Genomic DNA, 16,264 nt, shown 5'->3' on the forward strand with positions numbered 1-16,264 from the left:
CACAGGAGTGCTGTTCATAGGTTTCCTGTCATTAACAAAACAGCACAATAATAGAAGATTGTAATCGTATCCTGTCCTCCTTTTAATCAAACTGCGGGTGACTGATGACAGAGTTGAAAGGAACCAACATGAAACGAAGGTGCTCAGGACAGGTTGAGGCTTGTCATTCCAGCTACAAAACCTTCTGGCTGTGGAAGCAAAATTTTGTTTTAAGTACAGTAAAAATTCAGTGATTTCTCGATAGTTGCTCTGATGAAACTTACCAATATGGAGACTTTTTCTTTTGGGAAACACATCTGGTTCATTACTTTTTCATCTGACTTGTTGGTAAAGAGAGGACTGTGATTTGAAAAATTCTCATATAGGAGATGCTTTATGCTTGTACTTCTTCAGAGGCAGTCTTGGATCCCTGGAATTTACAGTTCAGCATTTGGTCTTACTTAAACGCTTTTATCTCATCAAGTGCTTGATTGTGAAATGATTTCAGAGATCCTGTGTACAAATATAGAATGAGTTCCATCAAGTGTTAAATGTCTAGCAGCTGGCAGAAGGTTGTACTCTGCAGTACAGGTTTACTTCAGGGCCACAGCAGAGAATTAAGGTTTTACACCCAATAACAAAGAAAAAATGCTAGACTTTCATAGTTGCATGTGACTAGAAGCCAAATTTTTAGGCCAGTCTGTGAAGACGAGACTGTCCAAACTGCTGGCTGACAGGAAGGATTGCCGGAATGTGGAATCCTTTATTCCTGATGTTTTTAAATTTTCTTTTAATTTTTGTATTTATTTATTTTAGTTATTTAGGTTTTTTTTAAATCTAAATAAATATCTCCGATGTGCCTTTTGCCAGAAGCATCCTTCATGAGTGAAATGCCAAGCTAAAAGGTCAAGCACCACAGAAAACCTAATGCGTCTGTATTTGAATGTGTGAAGGTTTGGCTAACAACTTTCAAGTATGATGATGCAGTCAGCTTTTTGAGGTCAGGTAACACAACAGCTTAAAAATGTGACTGATAAAAAAACGCCCTTATGCCAGAGATGCAGCAATATGATGAGAGCCATAATCAACAACAGTGAGGAAAAGTTCCAGTCTACTTAATCAACGTACTACTCGGTGTCTATGGGGAAAACTCAGTATGTGATAACTTAAACAAATATTATTTCAACTTGGTCAGAAACTGTTATTTGACAGTGATAACTTGTCATTGTGACTTTTGTATACTCTTCCTGTCATTTATGTATTTCACATTGTCTTAGATGTGTCAGGTCATTTTGTTTTGCTTGAAATTCCCAAGTGGTTTCATAGATACTTTGCTGTTTTTTATGAAAATATTTGTAATAATTATTTAGTAATAACATGAGTGTCCACAGATGATTTATCAAGAATATTTGTCCTTTTTAAATTAACCTTATATATTTTGTGATAAGAGCATTTGGAATCGTATTTTATTATTACTATTATTGATGATGATGATGATGATGATGATGTTATTAATATATGCTATATTTTTACTTAGTTATTATTCTCTACTGGTACAGTAGAGAATATTTAGTGTAAATAAGGTTATTAAGTATATTAAGTGCATTCATTAAGGTTATTAAGAATATTTCCATTAGACCTACAAAGCACTATTAACTTCTGGTTTTAGCCAGTGATCACATCACATTGTTTATCACAATTTCCTGCTAGTTCTACTCTTTTTGTTATTCACGTCTGATTATTTAAATACAGTGTTACATGTATGGTTTTCCTAGCTCTGGACTCACTTAAAACCAACGCAGCGACACCGTTTCAGTTTGAACGCGTGGGGGCGTACTGTTTTCGTGGTTTTCATCTTGACCAACGAAGTTTTTTCAGGACGAAGTCCATTATTTGAGCAACTTTACTACAACGACTACGAAGAAGCAGAAAATAGAATTTGTGAGAACTTATGTTCCACAAGAACAGAAAAGGTCCACGACCAATTTTGTCATTTGTTACTCACTGTGTTAAAAATGTAATCCACAACGCTGTGTTTTGGTTTTCGATGAACGACCACAAATTGTAATTTAGTACACATAGCCTATGCTATATTTCGCTCTTATGTATTTTTTAATTTTTTAAACCATAAAGTTTTGTGTTGAAAACGGCATAATATGTTCTTCACAAACAACCAGCAATATAAGTAGAATAATCTTCATGAAGTCTTAAGTAGTACTAAATATTGTATTTTCTATTTAATGTAGTTTAATATTTTGGTATATTGAAATAAGGAAAATATTTGTTCTAGTTTCCAAGTCATGTTTAGATATTGCACTTAGACGTAATGCGCCATTCGCAAGTTTACATCGTTTTCACAAATAAACAAATGTAAGTACGTAACATAAGGAATACTTAAAAAATGACAGATTATGAAAAGTATTTTGCGTATTTCAACAAAAAATATTTGAATATTTTGAGACATTATTTCTACCGTTTTATTGAATATTGAATTATTGGATACCTTATTTAATTAAATGTAGGTTTTTTGTGGGGCTTTACATTGCTATAAAGTTACCGAGACATTTACGTATGAGGCAACTTGTTTACAAAACTGTTAATCAATCTTTGCAAACAAATAATGAAGCAATTATATCTGAACTAATAGATATGATTTATCCTATATTTACTGAGCCTATAGTAGCTATTATTAGTTAGAACTGAGAAACTATAATACGTGTTTTGAATGCCTTTTCCGGCCCTTCAATAAACAGTTGCTCTTATATACAAATTTGCTCCTCTTCCATTAGGAATTGCTGAAAATGTGCTCATATTTCTCGAATAATTAGCTGAAATAACCCTTTAACATAACTTGAAAAGTTAAATGACATATAAAGGCAAATAAACTTCAGTGCGAGTTGATAGTAACTGAATCCATGTTGACTTTATTCAGTGGCTTAAATTAGAGAGCCAATCTTGAAAATTAATGCTGTGAAATGAACGCTCATCTTACATGTGCATGCTCACATAAATTAGAAAACCTGATTAAACATCGAATGAATTTCCGATTTTTAAATCTTTACAGTTTAAAAGTTCGACTATTGTAGATCGCCAAAAACATGTTCAGTTCATGGATAAATATGACGGCTTGACAAAAATGCACTCCCATACAATTTTATATATTTACTAGTGTCAATATACAACTAAAAATACTATACAAAAATTGAATCTTGGACAATACATTACCCAAACTTTTACACCGGAATGTAATAATCTTCTAAACTATTCTATACATTTTCAGTATGTACATTCGTTTGCAGCGATAGGAAATAAGTACATTTCATACAAATATGATCAGCTTTTGTATTCTGCTTGAATGAAGACCAAAATGCGATTTATATAAGCTATTTTCCAATATTAAAGAAATAAATTGATAAATGGCGAAAAGACTTGGCAACCCTAAGTCATTTTTATTATTGTTGCCCGATTAGCCACACAGATGAATTTCAGTAGTGTTCATGAATAAAGTGCCACTGTTTGGTTTTGAGAAAACATACCAGAAACAAAATATTGCTGGCCACTTCACTTATTGACATTTCGAAACTTGCGCTGCGTAAATTAGGCTACATCCGATACGTACCCACTAATATGTGCGTTTTAAGCAAATTCGTCTTGTGTCCAGATTTTCCTTAAAGTTTACTCTTTATTCCCGTGACTGTGTCATGGCGAATTTCACCGGAACAAAACTCACTGTGGATTTTAGCTCACGATAACATCAAAGTGAAATGGCCTCAAGCGTTTCTCAAATAACAAAAGAAACCTGTCTGTGGACATAGGTTATGAACCCACTCAAGTCTTACAGTTCCCAATTCAGGTTCAATTTACGCATAATTAATCGAGGGAGTTACCGCGGCCGTTCAGGCCTGGCGGAACTGCCTCGGTGGGTTGCAGCAGGTCAGGCGAATGGCACGAGGGACTACCAGGCACGCTGTGCTCGCTGTCGGTATCACTACCTCGTTTGCCTCCGCTGCCCCCGGATCCTGACCCCGTGGAGCCTCCGGCACTGTGTGTTTTGACATGTTTACTGAGGTGATCGCTCCGCATAAACCGTTTGTTGCACACGGGACAAGCAAAGCGCTTCTCGCCTGTGTGCGTGCGTAAATGTCGCTGGAGTTCATCGGAGCGCGTGAATCTTTTCCCACAGAACAGCCAGTTACACACAAACGGTCTTTCGCCCGTGTGCCATCTCAAATGTGCCTTGAGGTGCGAGGTTTTACCATACACCTTTCCGCAACCAGGAATGTGACAGCTATGGAGCCCTTTCCTTCGAAGGCTTGCCCCCGCTGGCCCTAGACGCTCTGCTTCCTGGCAGTTCGGGCAGTCACAAGTGGCTCTGCCCGAGTAGCGCCGTGCCGAAGATCTCGGAGACCCCGCTAACGAGGTTGATGGACCTCCGGTCAACATGGTACCTGCCGCTCCACCCAGGGGAGAGGGGCTAGTGTCTGGATAGGAGGAGAGTACCGGTTTGAATCCGTCCATTATATGTTGACCCGTTGTCAGGAGATGCGGGGACGCACTCGTACTAAAGGCAGAGTGACTTAAACTGGAATAGTCCGAGTTGTATCCCCCCAGGGGAGAGTGCAACGACGTCTGCAGCCCTCCTGAGTGCAGGGACGTCTGTAGAGCGGCACCATTCGGGTTCTGAACATCAATCCAGCCCGCTCCCACATCCCACCAAGCAGATGCTCCTGTAGTGCCTACATCACCTGTGGGAATGCCCGGATGCGACGACTTGAACCATGACTCGTACGGATGCGCCACGCTCATTCTCGGATAGATACCTTGCAAACTGTCCACGGACGTGTGCACCTTAGAAATAAATACCGGCTGATGACCGGGCTCCTGAGAGCTGTTCGAAACGGACGATTGGAAAACAGAGTAATCGTTTCCGAAATGGGAGTTAGATGAGGTACCAGACGTCAAGGAGAAAGCACTGGATCCTGTTGTGCTGTTCGTGCCAAATGACTCCGCTAAACCGCTACCGTTCCTGGTGACTCCGAAAGTAGATAAACTGGACCCCAAACTACAGCTGCTAGCCGCCGCTCGTTTCCACGGGTGAAATCCTTTCCCAAACGACGAAGAGTTATCCGAAATCGAGGACGGAGAGGGACTCCCGATTTTGTTGCACGTCGCAGCCAACATGGCTAAAGGAGTCGAACCTAATCTCGGCTCCTCCTGGAATAAAATGAGTCGAAGGTAAGTTCTAGACAGTGGTGCTGATCATAAGAGTAAACCAAACAATTCCCTCGCTTACTCATTTCACATGCTTAAAGTAGACATGCTAAACTATTATGCCACGTAATAAAAGTAAACTGGAAGCCATAGCCTACCTGCAGGATGATAAACGCTATATTAAAAGAACACTAATTTTATGATTCAGGCACAGTATATAATAGAAATGCAAACATACACGTACTAGGTACATGAGAAGAGTACGTAGCCTATAAACTGCGTCGCAGCTGAGAAATGAACCACTGGTTGGTTCTCTTCACTCGCTTCCTTAAAGCATAATGAAGTGACTGTCTCTCCTTCGCTGACCGAAGTAATTTTAATCCCTTCGACAGAACAATGAAAGGACTAATTAAACCAGCAAAAAACTCCTTAGACTCACCCCTAGAAGTGAAGTTGCCATCACAAAAGTGCCCTCCTCAGAGGATCTTTTTATATTTATGAATCAGAGCAGTGTTTTTTTAGAGGTGTGCAATACAATGATGTGGTCCGCCCATTCCAGCACAATTGTAGGCTCCTCGCCGGCTTTGAAGTGCCGCTGTGACACCGGCGACCAATCAGAGCGCCCGTACCTTCACGCGGCCACATTCTAGCGTGAGGTCATCAATAGAGCACTTCAGACAAGTTCTCCACCCCTTCCAACACCCCCTCAATATCATGAGCGGAAGAAGCTAAAGTTAAATGGGAGAGACCGAAATTGTTTTGATAAGTCGAACTCTTTTTTAAAATTAATAATAGCGTCTTTTGAACAATTGTTTAACGAGTCAAAATGGGTAGTAGTATTAATATAACAATAATATTCATATTATTGTTGTTGTTACTGTGCTGCCGATTGAGAAAATTTGGCTAATATTTGGTAGCAATAGCCTAATTAGTGTTTGGGATAACAGAAGCTTAAAAGACTTACTGTGCTTTCTTGTGGACATAAATATTTCCAGTGTTCATCTTTTTATCTTTTGAACAAAGGGCTTAGTTGTAATATTTCTTTTATAAAACAATAAACACGTTTTACAAAGGACTAAAATTCAGTATTTATTATAATGCACTTTGATATAGGCGTAGCCTAAATGTCATCAGTAAGTCACTGGATTATATTAGGTTGTCTTCACTATGGCCAATGTTTAAAAGGCGTACCCTGGGTATAACTTTAAATGTCTCGATTTTTTTAACATTTCATTGCATCAGTCATAAATTCAGTAAAAGGCGGTCAACTGAACACCCCGACCCTCAGTTCTGAAGTTGTTTTAAGACGTTGTATGCTAAGAAGCGAAATAAATATGCATTAATAAATGTGTCTGTAAGTGTGGTTAAAGGACAGCAGTTCAGACCTATGTTTTTTTTTGTTTTGTTTTGTTTTTGTTTTTTTAGTTTTAAGGGGTTTCTTTCGCCAGTGGTGTAGATACTGATAATATATCAGGTCGTTCATGAGGACACGTTCACACTGAATATAGGGTCCTCTCAGGATAATGATGCGGGCTACTCAATTTACATGCAGCAAGCATTTGAGGCATAAATTTCATTTGAATTTCAAATTTAATAAAGCGGGAGGTTTTAATCATGAGAAGTTTTATTTGTTTGATATTAACATTCTTATTGACCGGCTCCGTTGACCAGCTTGGTCATTATAGAACAGCAGAAAAGTTAATTAAAACGACCGAGGATTATTCATCACATCATCTGCCCGAGACTTGTCGCCTCTTTTATTGCAGGACGTGATAGATGAGTGATCAGATTCATTTCTCTGTTTCTTCGATTTGCACAACAGTTTTGTTGATTCACTCTCCAACGATTACACTAATAGCTAATGCCAGGTAAAATGGCAGGAGCAAACGGAAGAACTGGATGACAGATTATAAACGCACAGAATAAACAATTACAGGTCAAGATGAAGCAACAGATAAAAAGAGAGTATTAATTTGTGTAGGCTGATCGCACGTGTTGGAAGCCTAAATTAAATTAGTCGGATTAAAATACATAATTTAACTTTCAGAGAAATAGATTGATACACATGTTATAGATGGAAGTTTTGCAAGTCTCGAGTTTCATGACATCCGGTAAAATATAGGCTACTATGTGTATTTCTGCTCGCAGATTTCATCCTTGTAAACATCGTATTTTTCCCCACAAACATCCCTTTAAAGGACGGCGCACAAAAATGACACAATCCAGTCAAAACCACTCTAATACGAGTTTGAATATTAAATCAAATATCCGCAGTGAATTCCCCCACCTGCAACAATAATCTGTAGAAACGGTCAACTCCAACGTAAAATCCATATATTGCACATTCCTGCCCAAAACATGGTTTCGCTTGCTAAAGCTCAAATACAGCATGCAACATTTAACAAAATATTCCCTAAACTGTGGTACTGTAGGACTGCAACAGATGCATAGAACATACCGTGTTTCTGTCCGCGGTTTATTGATTGACCCCGCGTGTATCCTCTCAGCGGAGCAGAAGGACGGATCTGGCGCGTAAGCTCCGCCACACGTTGTGACTGCGAAGGCGCAGACCTTACAAGATAAATGTTACTTTGGGAATTGTGTTTAATTATGAATAGCAGAAGAGTCTCTCGGCCACCGGTGGTGCAATCAAAACATGTGTTCAAGCCCTCAGACAAGGCTTCCGAGTGAGTTATGCTCTCAGATGCTCAGTCAGGAAACAATTGGTTCCTCGCAATTTTTACAATAACCGTTCTGTTTTTTCCCTTTCTTGCATTAGCTATGAAATGAGATATGATAAATCATTTGTCTTAAACTACAAAGCTCTTCGTTTTGTTTCTTAGTTGATGAGACTTGACAATATTCGATAAATAACATGCTTAATTTAAGCAGGCCTGCTGGCGTTTACAACTGGTCGCAGTATACAATATAGCTGGGGTAAATTAAGGCAAACCGAAAATCGGAAGGTTTATACCGCTTGCACTACTTGCCGAGTTGAACTCACAACAGACTGTTGAGCGGTGGGAAGGGTGCGTGGCGCAAGGGCTCTTCTTGGCCTGTACTGTGTAACCCATTGAACAGATGTCCCCATCTCAGTCTTTCTTCTCCCGTGTATGGACTACATTACCATCAAGAAATCAAGCTAAAGAAACCTGTCCCATTCGTGGCAGTAATCATCGCGTTATTCTGGCCCAGCGCGCACGAACAAAAATGGGTTTAATATTGCGTGCTCTCCAATAATTCTGCGGAGAGAATAGAGAAAGGGAAACAAGCGACTGGGCCGCGGAGATGGTGGGAGCACTTTCGCCTTTCTTCTTTAATCTGATGATTATCGAAGCACACTGACGGTTTACCTGTTCAAGACCTGTGTAAGTAAACCCCACAGTTGGACTATGCAGGGAATATGGAGAATAAAGTACAGCTCAGTTAAACAAAAAAAGTGGCGAAGACGCAAAGCTTCAAAACATTACTTATGGAGCTTCTCTTTTTACAAGATAACTCCGACTGGACTGAATCACTGACTGATAGATTCGAATTAATTTGAAATTTAGATGTAGACGAGTCATGTTGTAGTTCTCAATATTTTTCTTCAATAGTTTTGACTCCCATAAGCAAGCTGCTACCTTATATATATATATATATATATATATATATATATATATATATATATATATATATATATATATATATATATATATATATATGTGTGTGTGTGTGTGTGTGTGTGTGTGTGTGTGTGTGTGTGTGTGTGTGTGTGTGTGTGTGTGTGTGTGTGTATCGCAAACAAACAAACAAACAAAACATCTTAGTAAACTTTAAGTTTATATTAATGCTATAAATACAGGATTGTCTTGAATAGTCAAATAGGTGCAATATAATGGAAAATAAAATACTTTGTCATGTATCACTGGTGAAAATTATTGTATCTAAAATAGTAATTCTCCCCCATCCTACACGGGACATAATGACACATTCATATGTAAAACCGTTCTCCTTTTTTTTAGGTCTGGTGTAACTCCACTGGTATGTATGCACTATTGCATATTAATATTCTACCCATGGCTGTGTGTGGACATGGTCGGCGCAACTTGCCACGATGCACAACTACACGACTTTGTTAAATGTCACACAGCCATGGCGGTTTCCATTGCAGCGGAGCAGTGTTGTGAATGAGTGCTTGCGGTCCCGGCCCTGTCTGTTCACCAGGAGGTCAGGGAGAGAGCGAGCAGATGTCTGTGTGTGTTAGAGCTGCCAAGTGAAGCTAGGGCAGCGGCGCCCCCACACACAAGAGCCCAAATGGTGTGACAAAGGAGGAGCAGGAAGCACGGCTCTGCCTGGGTGAGCCTCAGAGCGGGCCAGCCCGCTGCCAGGCCGCCGGCCCACAGAACCGGAACCAAGAACCCACCACGCCAGAGCAGCGCCACGGGTGATGGCCTTGCTTAGCGCCGGGTCAGCAACATGCAAAATGACAGCACGAGTGTATGGGAAGATGTTGGAATATGCACTTACAGATTACGCGTGCACACAGGTGCAAATGAACGCGTCCTTAATCATTAAGTTAATTAAGTCAGTGATTAGGAAGCTTAAGCTGATTTTTTTTTTTTTTTTTTTTTTTTGTGCCAGTGTAAACCCACAACAACAAAATGCACAAAAGCTTAAATGTGCAGCAAAGCTTACCACACAGATGCACATTAGCAACAAGTTGTGGAACCACCTATGTAGAAATATTTTTATAGTCATTACCATGATTCAGTGCCTTGATGGTAGTGGCACTGAACAGAAATGCATTTAAAAAATTGACTACTTAAACAAATGAAAAGATGTCTTTGCATCAAAATTACTTTTGTAGCCTCATAGTCAGCAAATATATGTATAACCTGTGTTTCTTTTGGTTCTGCTTTGAGATTTTTTTATACTGTGTGTATTATGCAAAATTCTATCAATACATTTCAGTTAACAGGTGCTGTTCAGAACATTTGTATTTGATGTGTGTCAGTTTTTTACTGCTTATTAAGAGTATTTGTGTCATCAGAGTGGATACTTCAGCATTTGCAGGTGCACTATTGATCTTTACTGTGTTGCAGAGAATTGTAGTTCTTGCATGGACAGCATCAAATCTAACCTCAACCTTGACCAGAATGACAAGTCTGCAACCCTCTCACTTTGTGGTCACCAGTAAATGCCTTGGACATGCTGATGTACTGGAGCTGCATAAAACGTGGCTACACTGTGGCATATACAATGCATGAATAACTTATGCGCTTTCATTTTTGTTCATTTACAATTCATTTTGATTGTACTGTTTACCGAATTAACAACTAATATATGATTGTAAAATCACATATTTATCTGAAAAGAAGGCTAGTCAATGAAAATAGACTGATAGGACCTTAAGAACTTTTGATAACACCCTACAAAAACTTTCAAGGCTTAGAAAAGAGTTAAACATTCAGCTAAGATGTGAAACCACAAGAGGATGAACAAATAAACAGATGAACATGTGCCAAAAAAAAATGCCAAAGAGTAAACGTGTACATGCCGCAGTTTTTGAAAAATATCTGTGTGCTTTTAAAATCCTGGAACATGTTTGAAAAGAAGCATACCAGACTCTTTAGGGCACAATGCATTTTGTTCACAATGTTTTCTGCCTTTGTCTTAACAGTACTCGTGCCAAGGCGACAAGGTGATATTTGTCATGTGAAAACATGCTCACTTCCTCTTGGCCCACGCACCATATAACATTCATCTTGATTTCATCAGCAGGACGTGGACGCTGGACGAGGGAGGAGGCAACTCACAGCTAATCAGCATGCCTACGCACCTGGAAGAGGCAGCGTCACGAGCTTTACTGTGGGGTCATATGCATTAGCATATGCTAATTAACCAGCAAACAACATGCTAATTTAAGGTAGCAGCAGGCAAGGTAGCTGGAGATGCTAATTAAAGGCAGCATGCTAGAGGTAATACCCTTCTTTCAACAGGACATACAGCTGTATGGAAGTTTCACAGAAAGATTCCTGGGTTGGTATCCGAAGAATGAGGCATTGTCAAATGTGCTTACTGTCAAGGGTTACAGGAAGGTTACAGGCTTACTGGGTCCACACTACAAACTGGCTCCTTGCTATTTCACATACCAGGTGAGGCTTCGGGGAGTTTCACTCTGCAGCAGTGCTTTGTTATCTGGTTAGAAGTATGACTGTTCTGTGGTGCAACCACGAATGGTTAAAAGCAACAAACAACACAGAGATGACAGAAATAGCGCACAGGTTGATAGCATTCACTATTGTGTTCCATGCTGGCTATTTTATCACCAATACCTCATTTGGTGGACGTAAATGAAAACTGACGAGACCAAAAAGTGTCAACATATTTCTCTCACATCAAGTGGTTCTTTACCCAGGCCTCAGGTCTCTTATCCACCGTAATCATCAGGTACTGCCTTAACCACAAGGTGCCATGTCTAGGACATCTTGTTTGTGTTTCCTCAGTCATACATTCAAGACATTTGTCAAACACATCGCACTGGAAGGATTCACACTTTTGTGTAGGAGGGTGTGGCTGGGCTATTTGCTGGCCAGTGAGGTCATCAGAAGTGGGCAAGCAGGCTTTGAAACGGGCACAGGTGTAGCGGCAGCCTCAAGGAAGGCAGTGGAGTGCAAACAATCATCTAAATGTCTCTGAGATGAAATGGCTAGTTAACAATCTTTTGACTGCCCTAACCTCTTTGTTGGGGATCGATCGGCCAGCTGCCGCAGGCTTATTGTCAGTCTGGGTGGAAGCCCCTTTTGCTGAGAGGGAGGGAGTGAGGGAGGATGTGTGTGTGTTTGTGTGTGTGTGTGTGTGTGTGCATGCATGTGTGTGGGTGTGTATGTGTGTGCGTGTATACGTGTGTGTGTGTGTGTGTGTGTTTGTTTGTGTGTGAGGGGGTGTATGAATTTGTCTGTGTAAGAGGAGTCCTCTTTGAAAAGCTGTTTTGCTCCAAGTCTTTGTTTTTAATAAGTGTGTTTACATAAATGGAAACAAATATTATAGCATTGAGTTTTCAGTAAATAATACAAAGAAAAAATACTTGAAACTGAAAAAAATGTAAAATTAATTTCACAACTGATATTGACATTGAGCTGTTAGGTGTAAAATGAGCTGCATATTTCTTCATCAAGTCAGAAGAACAAATTACAAAATCATCCAATCATTTATTCAGCTGCTAAAATATTCTACTTCCCTTAAGCAGCCAATCAGAGTAAATATCAACAAATTGTTCCACAACACAATCAAGAAGCCACTTAATTTGTGACCAGATTTCCCCAAATTTATTGTGTTATTCCACAATTCCATGTTATCATTCTGACACTGTGATGTAACCTAATACAAGAGGTTGATATGTTTGGAATGGTTGCTCTTCGGAAACCTTATGTGACCTTATGGCTTTGGTTTTTGTTTGTTTGTTTGTTTGTTTTTGTTTTTGTATGTTGTTTTGTTTTTTTCATCTGTGTGTTTTAGGAACCTTGGAGTGCTGCAACTGTGCTGATCCTCTGAGCTGATCCTCTGATAAGGGGTCATTCAGGCCCACAGTGAGCCTTCCCACCCGGTCGGGTGGGGGTCGCCCTCGGAGCTCACTCCTGCAGCCCCGCTAATTACCTTGTGCTGACCATCCTGCCCACGGTCAGGTGTAACGGAGGGCGGGACGGCCGCTGCTTGCTGGTGGAGGGAGAGAGAGAGAGAGGAGCGGGTATGTCCTTCTTGTTCCTCATTACAGGGCGTGCTGTCTCATTGTGGCTTTTCTTCCATCTTTGTGAATGCCGAGGAAGTCTTAGGTTAACTATGGGTTGTGGCCAGTTTCTTATTTCAATTACTATGTGCAGAACACTGATGGAACCAACAGTGATGGAACCAGGAACCATGTCACGCTTGCACTTTTTTCGTTAAAATACCAATACACAAAACATCTATCCATCAATCAGTTGATTTCAATTACCTACGTTCACCAGGCAGTTCGAATAACACCCATAAAAATTGTTCTTTTGAGAAGATGCTCGGATAATAGATGCCCTTGCATCACCAGGGCACTTTAATTACAGCTAAGCAGCTATTTCCCAATGGAGGGACTGTCTTGACCCATTAACTTGCTTTATTGTACAATAAAGACACTCCCTTGTCCTTCCCTAGCCTGACAGTTGTTTTTGTTTTTAATCACTCAACTTGTGTCTGCTGGCTGTTAATTTATGCACGATTGGCATGGGGAGAATGTTGATATCACACAGGAGGAAATGATTATGACTGATCACTGACCAGGTCACTGGCCAGCCTCATTAATGACAGCCGTGTTTCTTTTGCACATTGTTGGATTCTTGCTTGTGTCCTTTACAGAAAAAAGGGCAGCCAGTGGTGTTAAGGACATATACAGGTATTATTTATTTATCGATGTAAAACATGGAAATGTACATATATATATATAATATATATGAATCTGAAGATTGTAGGTGAGTAACTGCAGTGCTGTAGAGATGTAGAGATATTCAAATTTAAAATAAAAAATAAAGTACACAGAGTTTATGTTAATACACACACACACACACACACACACACACACACACGCACACACACACACACACACACACACACACACACACTTATATACATATATTAACCTAAATTTTGGGAAAGAACAAAGTGTTTGGGGCATTAGGAAAAAAAGGTTTAGGTTTAGTTAATGCTCAAAAATTTAAATGTCCAAAACGTGTTTTATATATAAATGTACATAATTTCCAGGATTATATCTTCTTAGAATTTCTCAAGAGGGCTCAAGGAAGAATGAAGTTTATCAATGCTCCCGTGAGTACGAGATTTAGTTGTACAATGCGTTTTTGGCAGGAGTCACTGTTCCAAGTTCCAGTAGTGTCAGGCACTTTAGAAAAGTACACACCTAACAGGAAGCAATGTAGTGTCACATCAGTTTTACATGAATGACAATATCATATTTTCCTGAAAATGGAGCTAACAAGCATATAATCGGATTATCCTTTGTACATTACTGGGTTGCTGTTCCTGTGTATTTGTACATCCTCTGACTTGTTTTCAGGACTGAGAATGTGTAAATGAAAATCAAGATTTTAGGAAGGAGGGCTGATTAGTGTGTCCGTGTGTGTGTGTATGTGTGTGTGTGTGTGTGTTTATCAGGGAGGGGGGATGTTGGAGAATGTACAGGGGGGCAGTATGTGGAGGAAGCAGGGATACTCTTTTCTCTGGGCAATTTAATCACTGTATACCCAAGCAAGTATTGACAGTTGTCCTGTGGAAGCTATTAAAGTTGCTGTCCAAGGTTAAATGAAATTGCAGTTTATCAGGAAGCATTGAGAAAATAAGGCAATGCGCAGGAGCTAGCTGATTAATGCGGAGCGTGAGCAACACAAGGGGGTTCATTAAGCCATACATCACTGGGGTAATTTAACATGTCATCACTCCTGCTGCCTACCCTCTGCCATGTACGCGTGGACGTGTGTGTGTGTGTGTGTGTGTGTGTGTGTGTGTGTGTGTGTGTGTGACGGTGGTTGCTCTTTAGCAGATATATTTAATATCATGAATATTGATAGCTGCCATAAGTTAGGATTTATGTATTTGAAGGGAAAATCTAAACATTTTCCAAAGTACATTCTAACCAATGCAACAGTCTACAGTTCTTGTGAACAGTAGTTAATAAATACAGTTGAAGAGTTTGCTAAACTGGTAATATTCTCCATGTAACTATACATTAAGCCTCCATAAAGAGTACATTACTCATAACAAAGCCTCATGAAAATAGCATAAGTAACAAGTATGCTTATGTGCTCGTGAAGCTGTATAAGAAAGGTTCACGACAGACGCCAGGTGGAGCAGTGCAGGACTGACAGCACATCCCACCTCCAGCACCTTCCTCCATGGGGCTGTGAAACACCACACCGGTTCATGTCATTGTTTCAAGCTCCACACATGGGCTCTTCAGCCACTTCCTGCATGGATGGACATTAGCCTGCTAAGCGGACAGGGCACGGGCAGGCCGCGTCTGGCCCAGTGCCGGGACTGTCTGGGCCAAGCCCTTCCCATCCTCCCGCAGTGTCCGGCTTCCCCGTCCCCGCCATCCCAGGGTCGCTCCGTGGCCACTGCAGCCGGAGTGAGCAGGCGTAAATAAGGCTATGCTAATAGAGCCCAGCACTCCATGTCGTTTATTATCAAGGATTTGTTTACCGGAGGATAATTGATGGTGCCTGAGGGATATCGGAGAGTTGCACATGAATCAAAGGCCGACGAGGCCCTTGATAAGGTGCTGAGAGTTGCTCGTAATTAAACGAGGGCACTGGAGACCAATTGTTTGCGGAATGATTTGGCCGGGGCTAATTGACACTAATTGTTTAATCTGATTTTCTTGCTATCCTCAGTGGTGCTAAGTCAGGCCCCACAGAGCAGTCATCCACAACGTGCTATTAATGAGCTCTGATACAACGGCTGTGTGTGGTTTTGAGCTGTCGTTGTTGTTGGTGTGTGTGTGTGTGTGTTTGTTTGTGTGTGTGTGCGTGTGTGTGTGCGTGCGTGTGTGTGTGTGCGTGTGCGTGTCCGTGTGTGCGTGCGTGCGTGCGTGTGCGCGTGCGTGTGTGCGTGCGTGCGTGCGTGCGTGTGTGTGCGTGTGCGTGAAAGAGCAAAAGACAGAGGAAGATAATAACAGCTATACTGGCACCGCAGCAGTTCTTCATCCATCCTCAATAACATTTGCAGGCACAGCTGGAAAACTAGGGATTTTTGATTAGCTATACGTTAGGACCGAAACCTTTTCACAACATTTCAGAGGAGCTGAACTGCTTCACACACACAATGCCATTTGTGCAGACCCCTGGACAAGGCCCCTACGTCCTTAACCCTGGTCAACCTGCTCCACTTCTCTGTCATGCTGTCCTGCAGACATCAGGACATCAAGGCTGCCACTGCCTTACCAATTTCCACAAGCAATCCAAAGCCCCTTCACCAGCACCCTACAGCACTCTGTTCCAGCTGACTGACATTTAATAGCTTTTAATAGCCATATTACTTATAATTACTGGGTCAA

The 16,264-nt window shown here is 40.7% G+C and overlaps 1 protein-coding gene and 1 long non-coding RNA gene across 6 annotated transcripts; one reads left to right on the plus strand and one right to left on the minus strand.

The window, feature by feature from the left end:
• Nucleotides 1-2,861: 2,861 nt before the first annotated feature.
• On the minus strand, nucleotides 2,862-5,778 carry sp8b (sp8 transcription factor b). 2 transcript variants are annotated; one of them, XM_027000034.3, is made up of 2 exons: nucleotides 5,630-5,778; nucleotides 2,862-5,193 (listed from the first exon to the last, which is right to left on the minus strand). In XM_027000034.3, exons 1-2 carry the CDS (start codon nucleotides 5,648-5,650, stop codon nucleotides 3,850-3,852), a joined length of 1,365 nt encoding a protein of 454 aa, XP_026855835.1. In that variant the 5' UTR covers nucleotides 5,651-5,778; the 3' UTR covers nucleotides 2,862-3,849. The 2 variants fall into 2 exon arrangements, with proteins under 2 accessions (XP_026855835.1, XP_081552994.1); XM_081696868.1 differs by lacking the exon at nucleotides 5,630-5,778 and adding an exon at nucleotides 5,435-5,614.
• LOC145651233 (uncharacterized) lies at nucleotides 5,080-13,297 on the plus strand. Of its 4 annotated transcripts, none has more exons than XR_014117058.1 (3): nucleotides 5,080-5,214; nucleotides 9,195-9,213; nucleotides 9,397-13,297. It is a non-coding gene; the product is annotated as an uncharacterized LOC145651233 (long non-coding RNA). The 4 variants fall into 4 exon arrangements; XR_014117056.1 differs by lacking the exon at nucleotides 5,080-5,214 and adding an exon at nucleotides 8,472-8,558 and having other exon boundaries at nucleotides 9,195-11,327; nucleotides 12,691-13,297; XR_014117057.1 differs by lacking the exon at nucleotides 5,080-5,214 and adding an exon at nucleotides 8,472-8,558 and having other exon boundaries at nucleotides 9,195-11,098; nucleotides 11,172-13,297.
• The last annotated feature ends 2,967 nt before the right edge of the window (nucleotides 13,298-16,264 follow it).

This window comes from Electrophorus electricus, chromosome 14 (genome assembly GCF_041902795.1).
Source record: "Electrophorus electricus isolate QZ-2024a chromosome 14, ASM4190279v1, whole genome shotgun sequence".
Taxonomy (NCBI): Eukaryota; Metazoa; Chordata; class Actinopteri; order Gymnotiformes; family Gymnotidae; genus Electrophorus; species Electrophorus electricus.